Below are 17681 nucleotides of genomic sequence, written 5' to 3' on the forward strand. Positions count from 1 at the left end.
TAATGAAACATCCTTTTTTTCTGCCTGTTTGACTAGAGTGCTTCTCCAGCTGAAGACAATGGGACTTACAGATGTCTTGAGGCTCGACTTTATTGAGGCTAATGTTACAACAGCCACGCTGACTTTTCTGGTGGTAATGTTGGCTTTCCTTGCTTGGTAAGTGGACTTATGAGTTAAACTTTCTCAAATACAGTTTAAAGGAACAATGAGATCATAACTATTTGGTTTCCAAATTAAAATTATTTTTGAAGAACAAAAATCCACAGACTTTTGTGATACTATCAAATTAAAGGTCAGACTCTATCCATCTCAAGAAGTAGACTCAGGTCTGCAAAAGGTTACCTCTGATAAATACTTTAAAATAATCCCTTTAGAATAATCCAAGAAAGTTGAATATATGTGACTATGAATACCATATTAAAGATTAATATATTTGTGAAATTAGAAATAGTTAAATTTATAGTTGCAGGAATTCATCAACATTATCATCTGGTTGCTTGTTTGAAACTATGTCAGTTAAATTTTAATTAGACCCTATGAAAGAGTTTCTGTGTAGATGCTGGTGTAAACCATTCTTTGTACCTCTGATTCAGACATGTCATTCAACATTATTTCCATAACAATATGTGGTTTGTGATTCTCCTTGACATAAACTATTAGAATAATTAAGAGACTTTTATGCTATATTATTGAGATCAATTAATAGAAGGAAACAAAGAAATTGATTGACTTAATTTTTCAAAAAACAGGCTCACAACTATAAGTAACACAAAATATATTGAAAACTGATACTATAATTAAATGACTGTTCTAAATACCTTTAAACTGGGTAATTGTTCTTTTTCCTTTTCCAAGTCTCCATAGGAATTAATTTATACTTATGTGATTATTTTGTTTCAAAATAATGGGAATGAAATGAATAATAGTTGTCAGCTGGAAATATTTTTTTCTTCTGATACTTCTTTGCTTATGATTTTTACTTTTCCAGCTCTACCATTTTCTGCTATCCAAAGATTTCCTGCTTTATAATGTTTATAATCAATTTTTATCTTGTAAACTTTTTAGAGTAGACTCAGGTTTCTGTAAAGTGCTGTGGGTATGAATAATGGTATATAGTACTACTATTAATAATCATTGCTATTATTGTTATTATAAATTAATAGTTTGCTGTATTTTTGTTCTTCTGAGCACATTTGGAATTTTAAAAGCATTTCATAAGTCTCCTCCCAAAACAGCTATTGTTGGGGCACTTATTCACAAAATGGCTACCGGACTGAATATAGCCTGTCATACACCATCCATTTACTATAAAACCAGTTCTAGCTACATAGGATTCTGCGTATATCACTCCAATGTATCTTTAATTTTTTTTGTAGGTAAGTGGACACTTTCCCACATATAACACTGAACCAATTCCCTCTATTCTCATTTTATTTTGTTTTGTTAAATGCCAATTGGGCATTTGGGGGACCTTGAAAACAAGATGCTGTAGGTTATACTTTTCTTTGTAGCATGACAACTTTCCATTTTCAATTAAAAATTGAAATTAAAAGTTGGAGTAGGGACCACCTGGCAGATATCAAATAAAATGTTTATAGATTCACTGGTGTTTGTTGGCAGCATACTAACTCTGCTTTAATGGTAGAAGGATAGCCTGGATGCTTCTTTGAAAAATATTCCCTTGCATTCCTAGATTTTCCAAAAGCTACTTGTTCAGCAGAAACAGTGGTAATAAGCCCTTCTCTTGGACTGTCGCTGTTCTGCATTAGACTATTGGATCCAGCTCTCCAGTGTTAAGTTAAACACCCAAACAGAGCTGCGATAGGTCTCCCTTCTCAGTTTTGGAAGATTAGCACAAGCAGAGCTGTGTCTTAAATGGCCTCTTTGTTAGGCACATATCGTGGAATGCCACGCTTTAAATGATATGCTGGCTGATAGAAAAGCAACCCTGATGTGCCTGGGCTAATGCTGGTAGCAAAACATTTGTGTCACTTGTCATTTACCTGCAAAGATAACCTTCATGCTTTTTGAATGAGCAACTTCTTAGCTGTTGGCATGTGTATTTTTGTCAGCTCTTTGGTTATAGAACTCAGTTCCCTTTTATTTTTTCTTAATAGAAATGGCTTAGCTTTGTCTCTTGTTTAGTAGAGGAGAATATGCTATTAGTAACTAAATTCCATAGAATCACATAGCCAGATTTTGGGCTCAAAACCCTCACAGATGTTTGTTTGGCAAAAGGGAGGAAAATCCCACCGTCCTTGCTACCATGAGACTTTTTTGCTTCACTGCATTTAATGGCTGTGTGGAGAGACCACAGCGTAGTTACAGAACCCATTATTTGCATGCCACACCAGACTCAGTACTGGCCATTGCTGATGAAGAATGTCAACAGGAAATATATCTGCCTCAGACCCTAAAGACTAGTTGCCAAAACAAACCATCCTTTCCCCATCTGATGCCCTCCGGGTATGCTGGAGCTACAATCAGCAGAATTCCAAGTCAGCATATGAAGCCAAAACTGAAGAGACCTCTTTATGACTTTGTGTTTAATTCAGGAATATAGTGTACCACAACTTTGCTATGGCTTATCTAATTTTGGCTTAACGTGTTATGAGAACCCAGCCAACGTGGTTGTTAAATCACATATAAATTTGGGCGTAGTTCCATGATCCCAGAATCACACTATCTCTTTTGATAATAAAAAACCAAGTTGGTTCTCTGCTTGTGCAGCAGGAAGCAATTGAAAGATGTGCATCACAAATTGGTTAGTTAGCATTAAAACAAATGGCTCAGTGAAATATGTGAATGTGACTAAAATAAGATCAATAAATTGTGTTGGAAGAACTGAGATCCTTCTGTGTCAGGATTGCTACTTTGAGATCAGAGGGAGGCTAGGAAAATTTGTGATGATAGTGAAAATAATTAGAGTGGCTCTTATAACCAGAGCTAGAAGCACAAGAGGTAGTTATACAGATAGTCCTCAATTTACAACCACAATTGGGACTGGAATGTCTGTTGCTAAGCAATGGAGTCATTAAATGAGTCACACCTAATTTTATCTCCTTTTTTGCCACAGTTGTTAAGCTACTCCAGTTGTATTTTTGTCTAGTTCACATCATTAAAGGTATATTTACCTGTATCCTCCACTTCTGTCCAAGGACAATTTACTGTGCAATTAAACAAAAGCTACAGCACTATCCCTAATATAGTAGCTCAGTTAATATCAATAACAGAATTATTCATTTAAACAGCACTGCTTAAAATATAGTATCCTTCCAGTTCTTTAAAATGCAAATGATTGAAATGCCTGCCATAATAAATTTATATTCACTCAGCACCTTAAGACGTACCACTGTAAAGAATTCCATCACTAGGACAACAGACAGTAAAGTCTGTCTTTATTGCCATCAATCTAATCTCTGACATGGTGAGAAGAGCTTTAGTGAAAGTTTTTGAAGCTCAAATAGATTGGAGGAAGTGTTCCTTAAGATACTTAGGTCTCAGGTTTTAGATCTCAAGGTCAAGAAACTTGTAAGCAGTGTAGACCTCACAAAATGGATGGTCTTTATTCTCAGTGAACCACACCAATCCCCCCAAATTTTGACTTCTGTGTTGTGCTTCAAATTATGTCCAAGGAGCAATGCAATGCATTCCAGTAGCCCATGTGACATGTTTTTAAAACATGGATCCCTCTTGCATTTTTGGTGTAGACTTTGTTTCTTCGTGCAGGTGGAAACAGAGCTTTGAAAACCATTCTATGGCTGAATCCAGCAGTAGAAAGAAAATATAACACAACAGCTTGAAATAAATAAATTTCCTTCCTCCTATTCTTCATCTATACTAGCCCAGGTGGAGACTGGGAAATTCACTATTGGGTGCTGTCATGTATTTGTATTATTATATCACAGAGATAAAAATAGTACAACCTATACAGTATAACAGGCACTCCTATGCTGAACAGAGATGGACATATCAACAGCAGACTGCAAGGATCAGATGGTATAGCATTGGGCAGGGATAGGCAACCTTGGCTCTTTTATGACTCACGAACTTCAACTCCCAGAATTCCTGAGCCAGCACAGCACACAATTCTGGGAATTGAAGACCACAAGTCATAAAAGAGCCAAGGTTGCCTACCCCTGGTATAGGGTGTATGGCAATATAAATATGGATGCATAAGGTAAGAAACAGATTGTCTCAGAAAATGGGGGGGGGAGTAATGGCTTATACTGGTATTAAATAAATTTAAATGTATTTAAAAACATCCAGGAGAATGTTGTTTGAGTGTCAGCCACAAGTGATCAATGCTGCATAGTGTCCTTACTTCTTAGACCAGGAGGATCATGGAATTTATGGTAAACTTTGGATGAATAATGGCTTTAATAATAATTTTAATAATAATGGCTGAATAAGTTGTTGGTTTGATTTAATTTGACTACTTTGTAAGGCTTCTTATAACCTGTGGAGCTAGACTTACCTTAGATAAAAACAGACTTCAAGAGTCTTGGACAATCTTATGAAGACAAAGCAGCTAATATATATAGGTTTACCATAGCCTTTGCTACGTATGTATGTATGTTTGTATGTATGTATGTATGTATGTATACGTGTATATGTATATGTTTTCTGAGGTTTTCGCGGGTGTTTGTATGTCGGTCTTTGGTTGTTCGGGTTTTCTCCCGCGTAAAATACATACATATATATATATGTATGTATGTATGTATTATCATCATCACCATCATTTTAGTCATTGTCTATCTATTGGAGGATGAAGGCCTCTTCCGCATGTTTCCAACCTATATGCTCCTGAGCTTTCTTTTGCCAGCTGATTCTGCAAAGTATGGTTTAACTTTCTCAAAGTCATCATTGCCCAGGTTCTATCTAATAAAACAATTACTGTTTATGTTCCATGATTTCTGGATTCTCTCCTGAAGTTTAAATGTTGATATTCAACAGATTCTTTACCCAAACACTGTTTTTTTTAGTATGTTATGATATTTCTAAATTCTGTTTCTTGGAAGCAACTATTAAGCTTTAGAGGGGAAAATACCCCAGAATGCCTGGATTTAAATTATTGTAACCAAAAAAAAAATCAAATCCAAAATAGCTATGAGTTGGTTTGGTGTTATTTATTGAAGCTTTGCAGAAGAAAAGTTCAACCTCATACTAACATAGCTCACTGTTGCCACTATATATAAGAAAATTTAAAAATAGCGGAACTAGATCTAACTAGAACATTAGTACAGAGTTGAATCTAGGGACAGTTTTCTACATTTTGCAGTAGTGGAATTTATTTTTTCACATTTGGTGAGATAATAGAGTGTCTGAAGGTACAGAAAAACTTACAAGATAACATGGGGGGTAAAAAAAAATAATTTCCTGCTTTTAGGAATTTTCAATTGAAAGATTACCAAGGGGCAAAGAAGTACTGGGAGAGAAAGGGAGGATTCAGGTTTTGACAGTAATAAATGCAATTACACATTTTTTAAAAACATAAAGATGTCTTGGTTTCTATTGGCCCATTGTATTATGGCAGGAATTGAATTTGCCCAGACTGAGCCCCATTTCTGCTCTCTGGGATTTAAAGACTGCACTGTGGAATTCATGTACAGAATAGTGAGGCCATAGTTCTTGGCTGAATTTACAGAAAACCCCAAATTAATTTTCCAGCATTTCTGGTTAATATTTATTTATTTACTTACTTACTTACTTACTTACTTACTTACTTACTTACTTATTTACTTACCTATTTACTGACTTACTTATTTATTTAACATCTTCAAATAGCCACCCATCTCACATATTACTTTTTTAAGGGGGAGGGGCTGAGTAAAATCATCTATCTGAGCAGTTGGAGTGACATTTGGGACAGATGGATGGATAGTCTGAGTCGAGGGTTACTAAATCATGCTATGGTACATGGTTTATTATCTTGGATGAACTCAACCAACATGCACTGTAAATCATGATTTCTATCTTGGCAAATATGCGCATCCAGACCCTTGTGGCTTATTTAGCAAAAATTGGCTAAATTGTTCATTTCATATAAGAACTTAGCTAGTGATTAAGGTCAGATATTCAAATAAGTTGTTTTGCTATGATTTGTTGAACAAGCCATAGTGGCTTAGTTCGCATGTAACACTGATTTATGTAAAGTCACAGTGATGGGATTTCATGAGCGAATCAAGCAAACTGTATAATGTCTGTGTGAACAAAGAAGTATAAATAAGTGTTATACTTGCTCTAAACTATGTATGTCAGTTTTTATTTTCTTATGGTTAAGAGAGCTATATCTGCTCTTAGGGATTTTTCAGTCTAGCCGTAATGAGAAATATGATAATATGTGCTATTTACAGTCAATGTTCCTCCACATTTGCCGTCTTTTTTTACCATATCCCATCATGAGGTTTATTACTGCCAGAATCTGACCTACAGTTGTTCTTCCTGAACTGTCTTTTAGTTAATTAGTTCCTTTGTGTACGCATATAAATACACATATTCTCTCTCTCTAGGGCAGCATTGGAAAACATAAGGGAGGTGTCACCAAGCATGGAACCAGAGGTTGACCACTCTTTTTGATCCATCTCATAACGTCTTGAAGTTAGAGCATGCTGGGAAGCAAAATAGTTTCTCTCTATAATTGTACCCATTAGGACACTGTTTTTTTTAAAAAATGCTTCTGCCCTTGCTTTGGGAGGAAATAATTCTTCTTTATTATTTATCTTTATACATTAGAAAGGAATCCATCTGGATGGGGAAAACATGGTACATAGAAGAACGATTGTTCTGATTTAATATTAGCACAATCTAATTTGAGCCATTCATATATTTTCATTAGGAATGATAAAATTGAGTTTGTAGTAAAGATATGAGCCATAACTCTTTTTTTTTAAAAAAAATATGTTCTTTAAAAGCTACTCCAAAGACAATTGGAAGCAAAAATAAATTATAACACTTCCTTCCTTTTTGGCACCAAAAAGCTGCTTTTTGTAAAATGTCTAAACAGTGAAGACTATATCCAGTCGCAAAAAGGATCCAAAGGCAACAAGTATTGAAGGTGAAACAATAATGAAATGGAGGGGAAATTATAGCTTTTCTTGTTCTGGGGTGGGGTGGGTTTTTTTTTGTTTTTTGTTTTTGCATTCCCTGGCAGTAATGAAAGTTCTGTGCTTAAGGAACGTATCAGATAAAAATTTGTGCGCGTGTGTGAGAGAGATATGATGCAATTGGAAGTGTCAATGTTTCTCCCAATGAAAAAAGCTTGAAATAAAAATAAAAACAAAATGTAGTATACAATCTCCATGCATAGTTTTATTCTGTCAAAGGGACAGAAAAAGAACAAGTAAACCATTCAGTTATTACCCTGTTACTTTAGGATAAGGTTCTACGATGTTCACACAAAAGTGAACTATAAAAACTTAAAATTCAATACTGTATTTTAAACAGCTTTGCTTGGAATATGAATGCATTCAGGTGTGACAGTGGAGAGGTGTACAAGATGGTCTCCAGGGCTCCAGTGTGCACCCTTTCTGAGATTGTCCAGAAACTGTCACCAAATTTTAATTTTCATTGTGGCAGAAAAGCACATTATTAATATCCTGGAATAATTTTATCAGCTGTATCTAATTAATGTTTTGCCTTGGCCCTATCCATCCCTTTGGAGTGTGCTCCAGGTTTGCCCTTTAAAAGCCAGGTACGGTTTCCCCAGTTTAAAAGTTTCTGTCCTTGGAATAATGAAGCACATTTATCTTTTATATTATTTTTGTTGTTCTTTAATGGTATTTCACATGAAAGTAGGCTATGAAAAAAATCTTATCTTTATCCATACTAGCCTAATCTGGACTTAACCTTTTTTGTAAATTAACTTTTATTCATCCATCCATCCATCCATCCATCCATCCATCCATCCATCCATCCATTTTCTATAGCCACCCATCTAAGCAAGTAACTCTGGACAGTTAACAGTCATAAGGCAACTAACATCAATTGTGATATAGTACAAATTAAATATAGATGGCAGCTAAGAAAAAAATGTCATTATAAATGTCAATATAGGCAGGAAACAGGGACCTTCACACATTGAGCGCCTAGGCCCGAACACAAAGCCAGAACTTCAAGGCTTTACAAAAGGCTTATAGGGTTGGGGTCATACTCCGAGGTGAGAATATTCCAGAGGGCAGGGTTATGGCAGAGAAGGCACATTTCCTAGTCTCCACCAGCTGGCATTCTGTGACTGGTAGAAACCATAGCAAGCCCAGCTTCTTGCTGGACTCACATTGCTGGTGTCCATTTCTTTTAGATGGAGAATGAAGTGAGACATATGAAGTGAGAATCTATATTTGATGGCAGAGCATCTCTCTCTCTCTCTCCAAATTATGGACTTTGTCATGTGAGCTGCATGGATTCAAAACATACTGTTTTTTACAAATGTGCTTAGTGATAATAAGAAGGAAGGAGGTAGTAGGAAGAAACATTCAATACCAATTATGGAATATCAATCGAACAAGTTTCATAAGATTGTATTTTTCACTGTCTTAAACATTATCTTCGGTTTCAGGAAATATAGATATAAGCAGGTTTATTCAGAAGAAAATCCTGCTAAATGAAGAGAAACTTGCTTTCTGCTACAGTTTGGTAAGATTACAGCCAGAAGGAAATGGAGAAGACTAGATAATTCTGCACATTGAATCTATTTATTTGTTGAATTTATATAGCTGCCCATCTCACCAAAAGTATCTCTAAGTGGCATACAACAAAGCCAAAACAAAGAATACATACATAAAACCATTTATCATTAATTATGAAAAATGTTTTAAAACTATAAAAAAAGAACAAAACAAGAAAATAACAGATGGAGGGATGTTAATAATAGAGCCACTTCACATTTTATAGCATGAATTTATGCATTGCCATTCATTACAAAAAGAAAAGAAAAATAAAATACAACGTATGCAGTTTTTCCCCCAATGGAAGATATTTCTGCCAAGCTGATAGTAGGTTTGCCACCTGTTTTCTGCTGAAGCTGCTCTGTTTGTCAAAGACTTTTGACAAGTAGAAATTTTACACGCGAAGTCTTTTTTATCTGTGACCGAAACCAGACAAAAGCAATGTGAGCCATGCAGCTTTGTTTTGTTTAATTTATATAACATGTATTTATGTATTTACCTTTATTATGTTGAGGTTAGTCATTAGATTGTTCTAGGAATGAAGAAGAATGTCAAAGTTGGACTGAAAGGCTAAGAACTATTGAACTTGATTACCAACGCATCTTAAGGGTATTTTGAGAACCAATAATATATAAAAGAATCTAAAATAGAAAATTTGGGGAGTCTACAAGGAATAGCAATATTTAATAATGTACCTACTAATAAAAATGGATGTTTGGCCATATTCACCATGGAAAAACCTGGAACCATAAAAGGTCTCAATATTCCAAAATTAGGGCCCCAAAGAATAGGTAGTATGTGTATAAGTGTTACCGACAATCTGATAATATATAATTTTAAAAACTGAACATTAAAAAAACCCTGTATAATTGTTTGACAAAATGTTTTACAATAGTAATAGTATGTTTAAGGTCTGTGTTGATATATATAAATTAACTTGCTGAACTTTGTTAAGAAGTCTTTGTTAGAAGAATTGTTGCATAATTCCAAACATTGAATGGAATCTCAGGACTGATATTGCTAAATTAGACAGAGAAGATGAGAGGTAGTTTTAAATATTTTTAGCCTTCACAGTGTTGCAAATGCAAAATGTTTTAAAGGAAAGGGAAACTTTTAAAATCAGAGGAAGGGTGAATTCTTTAAAATGTCTGTTGCTTTGTTGCAGATGAAAACATTATGCAAATGTTCTTAAAAGGTAGCTCTAAGTTGTCTTACCATATTTTACAGATTTTTCTTAAAATGGAAGTCTTTCTGATTTTTACAATGCAGAATTTACTTTAAAAAGCTTTAGATGTCTTCAATGTATTGCGGACATTTATTTACCATAAAGAGCAGCAGTGGAACCAGTTACTTTCCTCAGGAGTTCTGTAGCTAGAAAAAATTAGGGACTGTATGTTGCTCCACTTTTCTGTTTAATATAATAATAATAATTCTGGAAAAAGAAAGCAAAGATAGTATCAACAGTAACAGGCACCTTGGATGCAATGCCAAAACAGCTGAGTACCACTTGAACACCATCGGCATTGACAAAATTATCATATCAGTAGCAAAAGGAAGCTTTATTTAGCACAGCTTACAGCCTGCAACAATATATTTAACACCATTAAACAACAGTATCTGCCTATCCCAGATCCCTGGGAAGGACTCAATAAGTGAACAAAAATGCCAAATCTAAACATCTGGCTGACTGTGTGATCAACCATGAAAATAGTAATTTATTAAATTTGCATGCCTCCCTACTCCCACCAACTCTACAAAAGAGTTTTATGAGCCTCTGTAGCTTGCATCCAAGCTGGTACTTGGACAGATTTACCAGTATCTACAATATAACTGCAAATTCTGTGTATCTGAATAGTATGGCTTCCTGGGAAATATTTAGTACTAAGAAATAAAAAATGCATGTCCACATCAGTTCTATTCTGGGGAACTTTAGAAAATGTGTTTAAATATCTTAGAATATCCTGTGACTGTGTTATATGTTTGTAAGCTTCTTTTGGGCTACTTTTATGTATTTATGTTTTGATCAGATTTATAGAGCTGATCATCTCACAGAAAGTGACTCTGGATGACTTCTAACAATCCAGTAAAACTAACAAAGCTGGTTCACTTTGTTTTAAATTAAAACAGTGAGAAAGCACTCTTTATTTACAGATCTTCTATTCCAGAAATATTTGGATAGTTTTTTTCAAGCAGCCATAAATCTGAAGTAAAACTCTTACAAGCTGATATATACCTTGTTGTAAAAATGCAGCAGCTGACCTTCTGCCTGTATTGCACAGGGCTGTGAGAAAAAATTATATTCTAATGTTAAACAACTGAAGCCCCCGCTGTATGTGTTATGGATGTTCACAGGTTTTCTCAAATGGAGTTTTGCTATGCATCCAACTGCCTTCATGAATGTGATGACATTTCAGTGATGCCAGTAAGATGTTTACCAAAGCTGCTGGAACTTGTCTGTTACTAGGTGCTTCTAAAAGTAATATATTTCCTTGTAGTTACAGTGCAGAGATTTAACAAAAGTTTTTTTTACAAAAAGTATTAATGTTAACATTTAAATATTTCAGCCTACTAAGCATGCCTTTCATTGAACCTGACTGCAATCTGTAAAGTAACTTGTACAATATATATATCAGTAGAATATAACTGTTCTTCAGTTTCACTCGCCATGCAAAGAAAGGTAAGATGTGTGAGAGAGCTGGATCCAGCATGACACAATTATCTTGAAAAAAACCACTCCAAGATAAAGTTATTATATCTGGCCTGGCCTTTCCATTTTTAGCAACTGCCTATACCTACCTATAAATAACTGTTCTGAATTCCATGTAACTTACAGAGTAACTTACTCCATGAAGTTTAATCTTTTGGTGATGGCCTACGAAATGTTCTTTCCTAGGAGATTTACATGGTCAGTTATCGTATTTTCTGGTGTATAAGACAACTTTCTAAAGCGTTGAAATTGGCGCTGAAGTCGGGGGTCTTATACGCCAGAAATTACGGTAGTTTCCAGCGTATAAGATAACTTTCTAGGCATGGAAATCGGCGCCAAAGTCGGGGGTCATCTTATACGCCGAGTCGCCTTATATGCCGGAAAATACGGTATTATCGTCTCCTTGGCTATTCAATATATTCTTTTTTAACTTTCCCATTGTACTAATGAAAAGTGGCTTTGGGCCAACTTTCTTCAAAGTGTACCCTCTCAACCTTGGCAGCTTGAAGAGGGGTGGACTTCAACTCCCAAAATATTGCATCATCATATTTATTTATTAAGAAAATTTGTACAACTACCCATCTCACCAAAAGCAACTCTAGGCAATGTACAATAATTGGATACAAACAATAGATATAAAAATATAAACATAAAATATAAAAAACTGCCTTAAGAAATAAATGATAAATACTATAAAAACAAATACACAAACCCCTAAGTGAAGAGAGGATAAAAATGGCCATCCTGACAATCTTATTACTTGTAGATAGACTGGATTATATAGAAAATCTATATATCTTCTTCTTGTGGTCTGCTCAGAGACTATAAATAAGATTATCCTGGGGACTTTTTTTTATTGTAGGTTCTTTCCACACTCTTACCTGTTTTCAACAGCTGTATGTTTGTTATGTACCTTGCCATTGAGTGTTTTACAGATGACTATTTAAAAGTTAAAAATGAATGTTTACATTCTCTGCTTTTTTAAAAAATAAAGTTTTATTCTATGTATCTCTTGTGAGATTGGTCTGTTTCCCCATTAAAATGGAGGGAGAGGAGGGGCTGATTTTTCTAATCCCATGCCTCAGTGCTACAGAGCCAAAGCTAGCAAATGTATTCCCCTTTTATTATTTCCTCCTTTCCTTGGCCAGTAAAGGACATAACCTATGGGTCACGTCTTCCATTTATGCTGTGAATGAATGGGAAGGATAGACATCCTTCTTGAAGACAGGTGGTTGCAGGATTAACTACCAAATTGCATGCCAAACAGATCTTGGGTATATAGTTCCAAAGTCTTCCAGGGAAGGTGATTTAAGACCCCCATTCTTTTATCCTATGGGCTCAGCTTTACTTTAGTCCCTCCTCCCATATAGAAAAGTGGATTTGATTCTGTGATAAGTGATTTATATTTTCTTGACTTTTTTTCTTGAATGTTTTCTATTTGTGCTGCTTATTTTGTTCCATTTTGTTTTGAATCACATACCTGTATTTTATCACTCTTGTTTTTTAGGTTACCTTGGTAATTATTTTGACTATAAATCAAATAATGAAAGCATGTCCATCTTTGCCTAATTACTTGTGCACTTTTTAATGTGCAGTACCAATGCATATGCTTCTGATTGTGCTTGGCTTCTGGGATTATTCTGCATCCTCCTAACCATAAGATCTCATCATCAAAATTCAGTAACACACTGGCTGTATTTCAATATGTGTTCAGGCCATTTTCAAGGTTTGGATAATTTTTAAAAGCTGAATAGAGTGTGATTTATTTTTAGAGGTCCCCTGCTATCATTTCAGATATCATGGGAATATCATTCTCATAAGCTCAAAAAGAGCCAAAAATGGGCCTTTGTTTGAGTTTGATAGGGAATGATAGCATTTGGTCTCCTGGAGACGACTTCCTTCTTTTTCCACATGTAGATCTATCTTCTACATTCTGGACCTGACAAAAAATGCTATGCATCTTCCAGTGTCGTAGCAGCACCAACCCCCATATCAATTATACTGTACTTACTGTAAATGTGTTGGTGTTGCAAGGTTACAAGTCTCTTGGTTATCTGTAACTGCCCATGTGAGTCACCAAATATTATGAAAACATATTAAATAAACATATTGCAAGGTCAATAATAGACTTCATGGATTCTAGCAGTTACTGTTAGTCTGAATATGTGTCGATCTAATGCACCAGAATATTTTTGCTTCATTTGTTCCCTGTGTCTCTGTTGAATTTGGCTTGAAAATGTATGCTGGGTTACAAAAGCATAACTTTCCACTTTCGCCCTATTTTTCTCTATCCCCACTTTGTTAGTTGCAGTTGGAATTATCTTGTTTGTGCAACATTTTTCCTCTGCAGATTTCTTTCATGCTGCCACTAAGGCAAACATCAAACTTTTGTGCTGAAAGCATCCAGAGATCTATTTTGAGATAACACGGCCCTGCTTGCATCTGTATAATCTGGGATATTTGCATTGTGTTCATTAATACAAGGAACAAAAAAGTTAATCCAGGTGCATAATTATTGGTTGTGTTCAACTTGAGCGGGTTTTTAAAAATAGATTCTTAGGTGGTCACTTTGCAGGACATAACAGATGTGCCAGGAGCCTGGATCTCTGCCATATTTATTACGTACACCCTGTTATACACAGCAGCACCTGTGAATTAAATGAAAGATTTCATTCATATGGAAGGCTCCTGTTTATGTTCCTTGTGAAGACCAAGAATGTAAAGGAAGAGAATGTTGAACAAGAAGAGAGAGAGATTTCTTAGGATTAGAAAGTATTTATTTCTGAAGTATAAAGAAAACTGAAAGAATCTATTTAATTTCTGAATGAAAATTTGGCTATGATAGGATTTTTTTTTGTTTGTGACTAGAATAGAATCCATACACAGCTCTCTTTGTACAGCAGAGGTTAGCATAAAGTTGTTAACATGTCAAGAGATTTCTAAAGCTTGAAAGAACTTGTACCTTTTATATGAATTAGTCTGTGTAGATGCACAAGATTCCAGTTTTATAGAGTGAGATTTTACAAATTCTTTTCAAACACTGAAAATTTATAAGATTTCATCCAAATCCTGCAGCATTTCTTCAGCACTTTTTCAGGTACCTGGGAGCAAAATCTTGCTGTCAAATCAGCCTGTCAATCTATCTTGCCAAGATTTCAAGTTGAGACTATTGCCTTTTCTCTTATTTGTGATTGTTTATTTGGAGGCTGAATCTGGATCATTTTGGAAATAAAATTTAATTTTACTGTTAAGCTTGCCAGCACTCAAAAATATCTGGAGACATCAAATTTAGCCCTGGATTGGTCCTTAATTACAAGCCCCCAGCCTTACAATCTGTATATCTTTCCCAAAAAGTGTAACTTAATCACTTTATTTAAAATTTATATTCCATCACCATGTACCTAGGATCATCTTCATCCTTTTTTTTTTTTTTAGGAAATTATCCTTAAATTAGAGTCAGATTAACATTTCAATTTTTTTCTGGCAAATCATAGAGCTTTTTATTGTGTTTGTATTATATTGCTGTCCTACCTTTGATATCTTTATAAATAATTCAAGATAATGAATATAACTAATATCCTTCCTCCTCCTATTTTCCCCACAACAACAACAACACTGTGAAGTGTGTTGGGCTGAGATGGACTACCTGTTACAAAATCACCCAGCTGACTTTCATGTCTAAGGCAGGACTAGAACTCACAATCCAGATATCAGTAAATGACACATGCAAATACATAAAGCTTTTAGTTAACCATGGTTTATTGACTATGCCTTAGTAATCCCACAAAAAGCTAAGCTCCAAGGCATATTTATAGCCTACAAATATTACCCTACTTATGAACTATATTTTGAGAGGGCATTTGTAAATATGTTTTGCTTGCAAATCCAATAGGCATCAAAAATATGCTCAGTTCAGACCTTGCTTTACAAAGTAATCCAGTGAGATTTGGGTGGTGGGAGGAGGCGGTGTGGGGCAGAGATTTGGAGAGGTCAAAAGGTGTTGGTTTCTGGCACATCACACACATACATGGCATGGTAGAAGCTGATCTTTTCCTGTCTTCTCCCATCTTCCTTTTCTTCCTTCTCCTATTGCTGGCCGGGGTTTCACAGGACCTATCAAATTTTGCTGCAATGCTGCCAATTGTATGGTTGAGAATACCATACAAGTGACAGTATTGTATGTCTGTAATTGTAATCTAGGGGGATCCAGGAGTCAGGAGAAGGCTGGAAGGGTTTGGTTTCTGGTACATGGTGTATGTACTTTGCCAGTATGAACAAGCCTGCCTGTCTTTTCCCGACTTCCAGATGCAAATATGTTTGTTAGTATCGGCAAAAGTTTGCAACTTGAAAGTTTGTAGGTAATGTCTCTACAGTAGTATACCTAATGTCAACATCACACTAAACTAGAACGATTGTAGTTTAAGTGTTTATAGCTGAGACTATAATATTCCAGTTCTTCCATTAGAGAATGAAAAAGGTGAGGATCTACCTGTGATTGACTACAATCTTGGACATAATTAGTACAAAGTAAATTCAACATATTTGGGGTCAATATGGATAGGATCTTGTGTTTTTAAACCTTTTATTTAAGCAAACAGTACATCAACAAAACAGTATATTAACTAAACATCAGCACTAAGAAATAGCATAATGAAAAAATTATGTAAGATTATTTTTTAAAAAGCATAGTGTAGAATCAATTTATCAATTTTCATTATATTGTCCTAAAATATAAAATATATTTATATAGGAATATCATTGTTAATATAAATAAAATATTCTCCAATTAAAGGACTGCTCAGGACTCTGTTGCTATTAATTTATGACAGTGATATTTCCTATATTTTTAAATAACACTGATCCAAAGAAATATACACTGTACTTAATTTTCAATGCTTTACGCTCTGGCAGTTTGCAACAAAAACTGAATGAGCTTCTTATATCATATGATTTTATAAATCTTGCTGGAAATGTATAAGGAAGACATAACAGAAATAAAAAAACAAAAATAAAAATAATACAATAAATATAAATAAATAATAAATAATATAAATAAAATACTATAAATAAAAGTAATAAAATAATATTTTTTCATACCCCCAAAATGTTTATACTAAAACTAATAACTAAATGAATATTGCCACCAGAAATGGAATTAGGTATCATTTGTTCTGTTTATTTATGAATGTATAAATTACTTCGGTCAAATTATGTCATTACAACTTTTCCAAAACACTGTGATTAATCTAATGTTATTTTATAGAGACTTATTCCGTTTAAACTATTTTTATGTTGTTTTGATGATTTACATACATTTTGGGGGGGGGATATCATACTGTATTATAAAACATTCAATTCATTAGAATCAAAATCAAAATGTTGAATTATGTTTCCATACTTTTGAGAACCTAAGAAGGAAGCTGTGTAATTTTAAATATTTTTATAACAAAGATTCTAGAGTTTCCATTGTTAAAAAATAAACAAAGAATATTCTGTTCTGTGACTGTAATAAAAGATAGGACTAATTGAAGAAGATGCTAGACTAGAAAGTGAGGAGGTCCTGAATTCCAATCCTCCCTTAGTCAAGAAGCTAGTTGGCTGATTTTAGGTCAGTCATGATTTTTCAGTCCAAACTACATCACAGGCTGGTTTTTGTGGGGAAAACAGGAGATAGGAACATTATATATGCCACCTTGAATTATAGAACCTTTATGAGGCTGTAAATTTATTATATAGGTTTTACTGTGGGATCCTGGGTGCTTTCTGAGCTTAATTGTTTTCTTGCAGATATTTCCTTACCAAATAATGTAACATCATTTGGTGAATCATAATGAAACACCTGCAAGAAAACAACCAAGCTCAGAGAGCACCAAGGACTCCACAAATAAATAAATAAATAAATATGGGATGTAATTCAGATAAATAAACTCCTAGCATTTTTCCTAACTTGCCAAGTTTGATAGCCTCAGATTCCCTTCCTATATCCTGGATGTAACTGCTAGCATTTCTAGCAAGATATGATGGGAAGGTCTTTGGCATAAGGTCCTTTCAATCAAGAACTGAATATTTAGGGCAAAAGTCTGTCAAAAAAAAAAAAATCTAATCTGGTATAAAAGATCTTCCTAGGTATAAAGTTGAACTCTTGACAGTACACAGTTGACTCATTAAATTATTTGCTCTTTTGCTATGCAGTTTATTAACTAATCTGTGCTATAGACTGAGCTCTGTGGAATTTAAAGGTTGTCTGGCACCTGTCATTGTAATAGGTCTACTCTCCAAAAAGAGGTATTCAGTTAATTGCCTAGGAC

The 17681-nt window shown here is 34.6% G+C and overlaps 1 protein-coding gene across 10 annotated transcripts in view; it reads left to right on the forward strand.

Annotated features, from left to right (window-relative positions):
* Positions 1-17681, forward strand: part of TBXAS1 (thromboxane A synthase 1) — a 258953-nt gene that overhangs the window by 19149 nt on the left and 222123 nt on the right. For all 10 annotated transcript variants that reach the window (XM_039362422.1, XM_039362417.1, XM_039362466.1 and 7 more), the window contains one exon: positions 37-156. In XM_039362422.1, the coding sequence (XP_039218356.1) occupies positions 59-156 (98 nt within the window). In that variant the 5' untranslated portion in view covers positions 37-58. The remainder of the gene's footprint in view (positions 1-36; positions 157-17681) is intronic.

Source organism: Crotalus tigris, unplaced genomic scaffold (genome assembly GCF_016545835.1).
Source record: "Crotalus tigris isolate CLP2741 ecotype Arizona unplaced genomic scaffold, ASM1654583v1 scf7180000017588.1960692, whole genome shotgun sequence".
NCBI classification, from domain to species: Eukaryota; Metazoa; Chordata; class Lepidosauria; order Squamata; family Viperidae; genus Crotalus; species Crotalus tigris.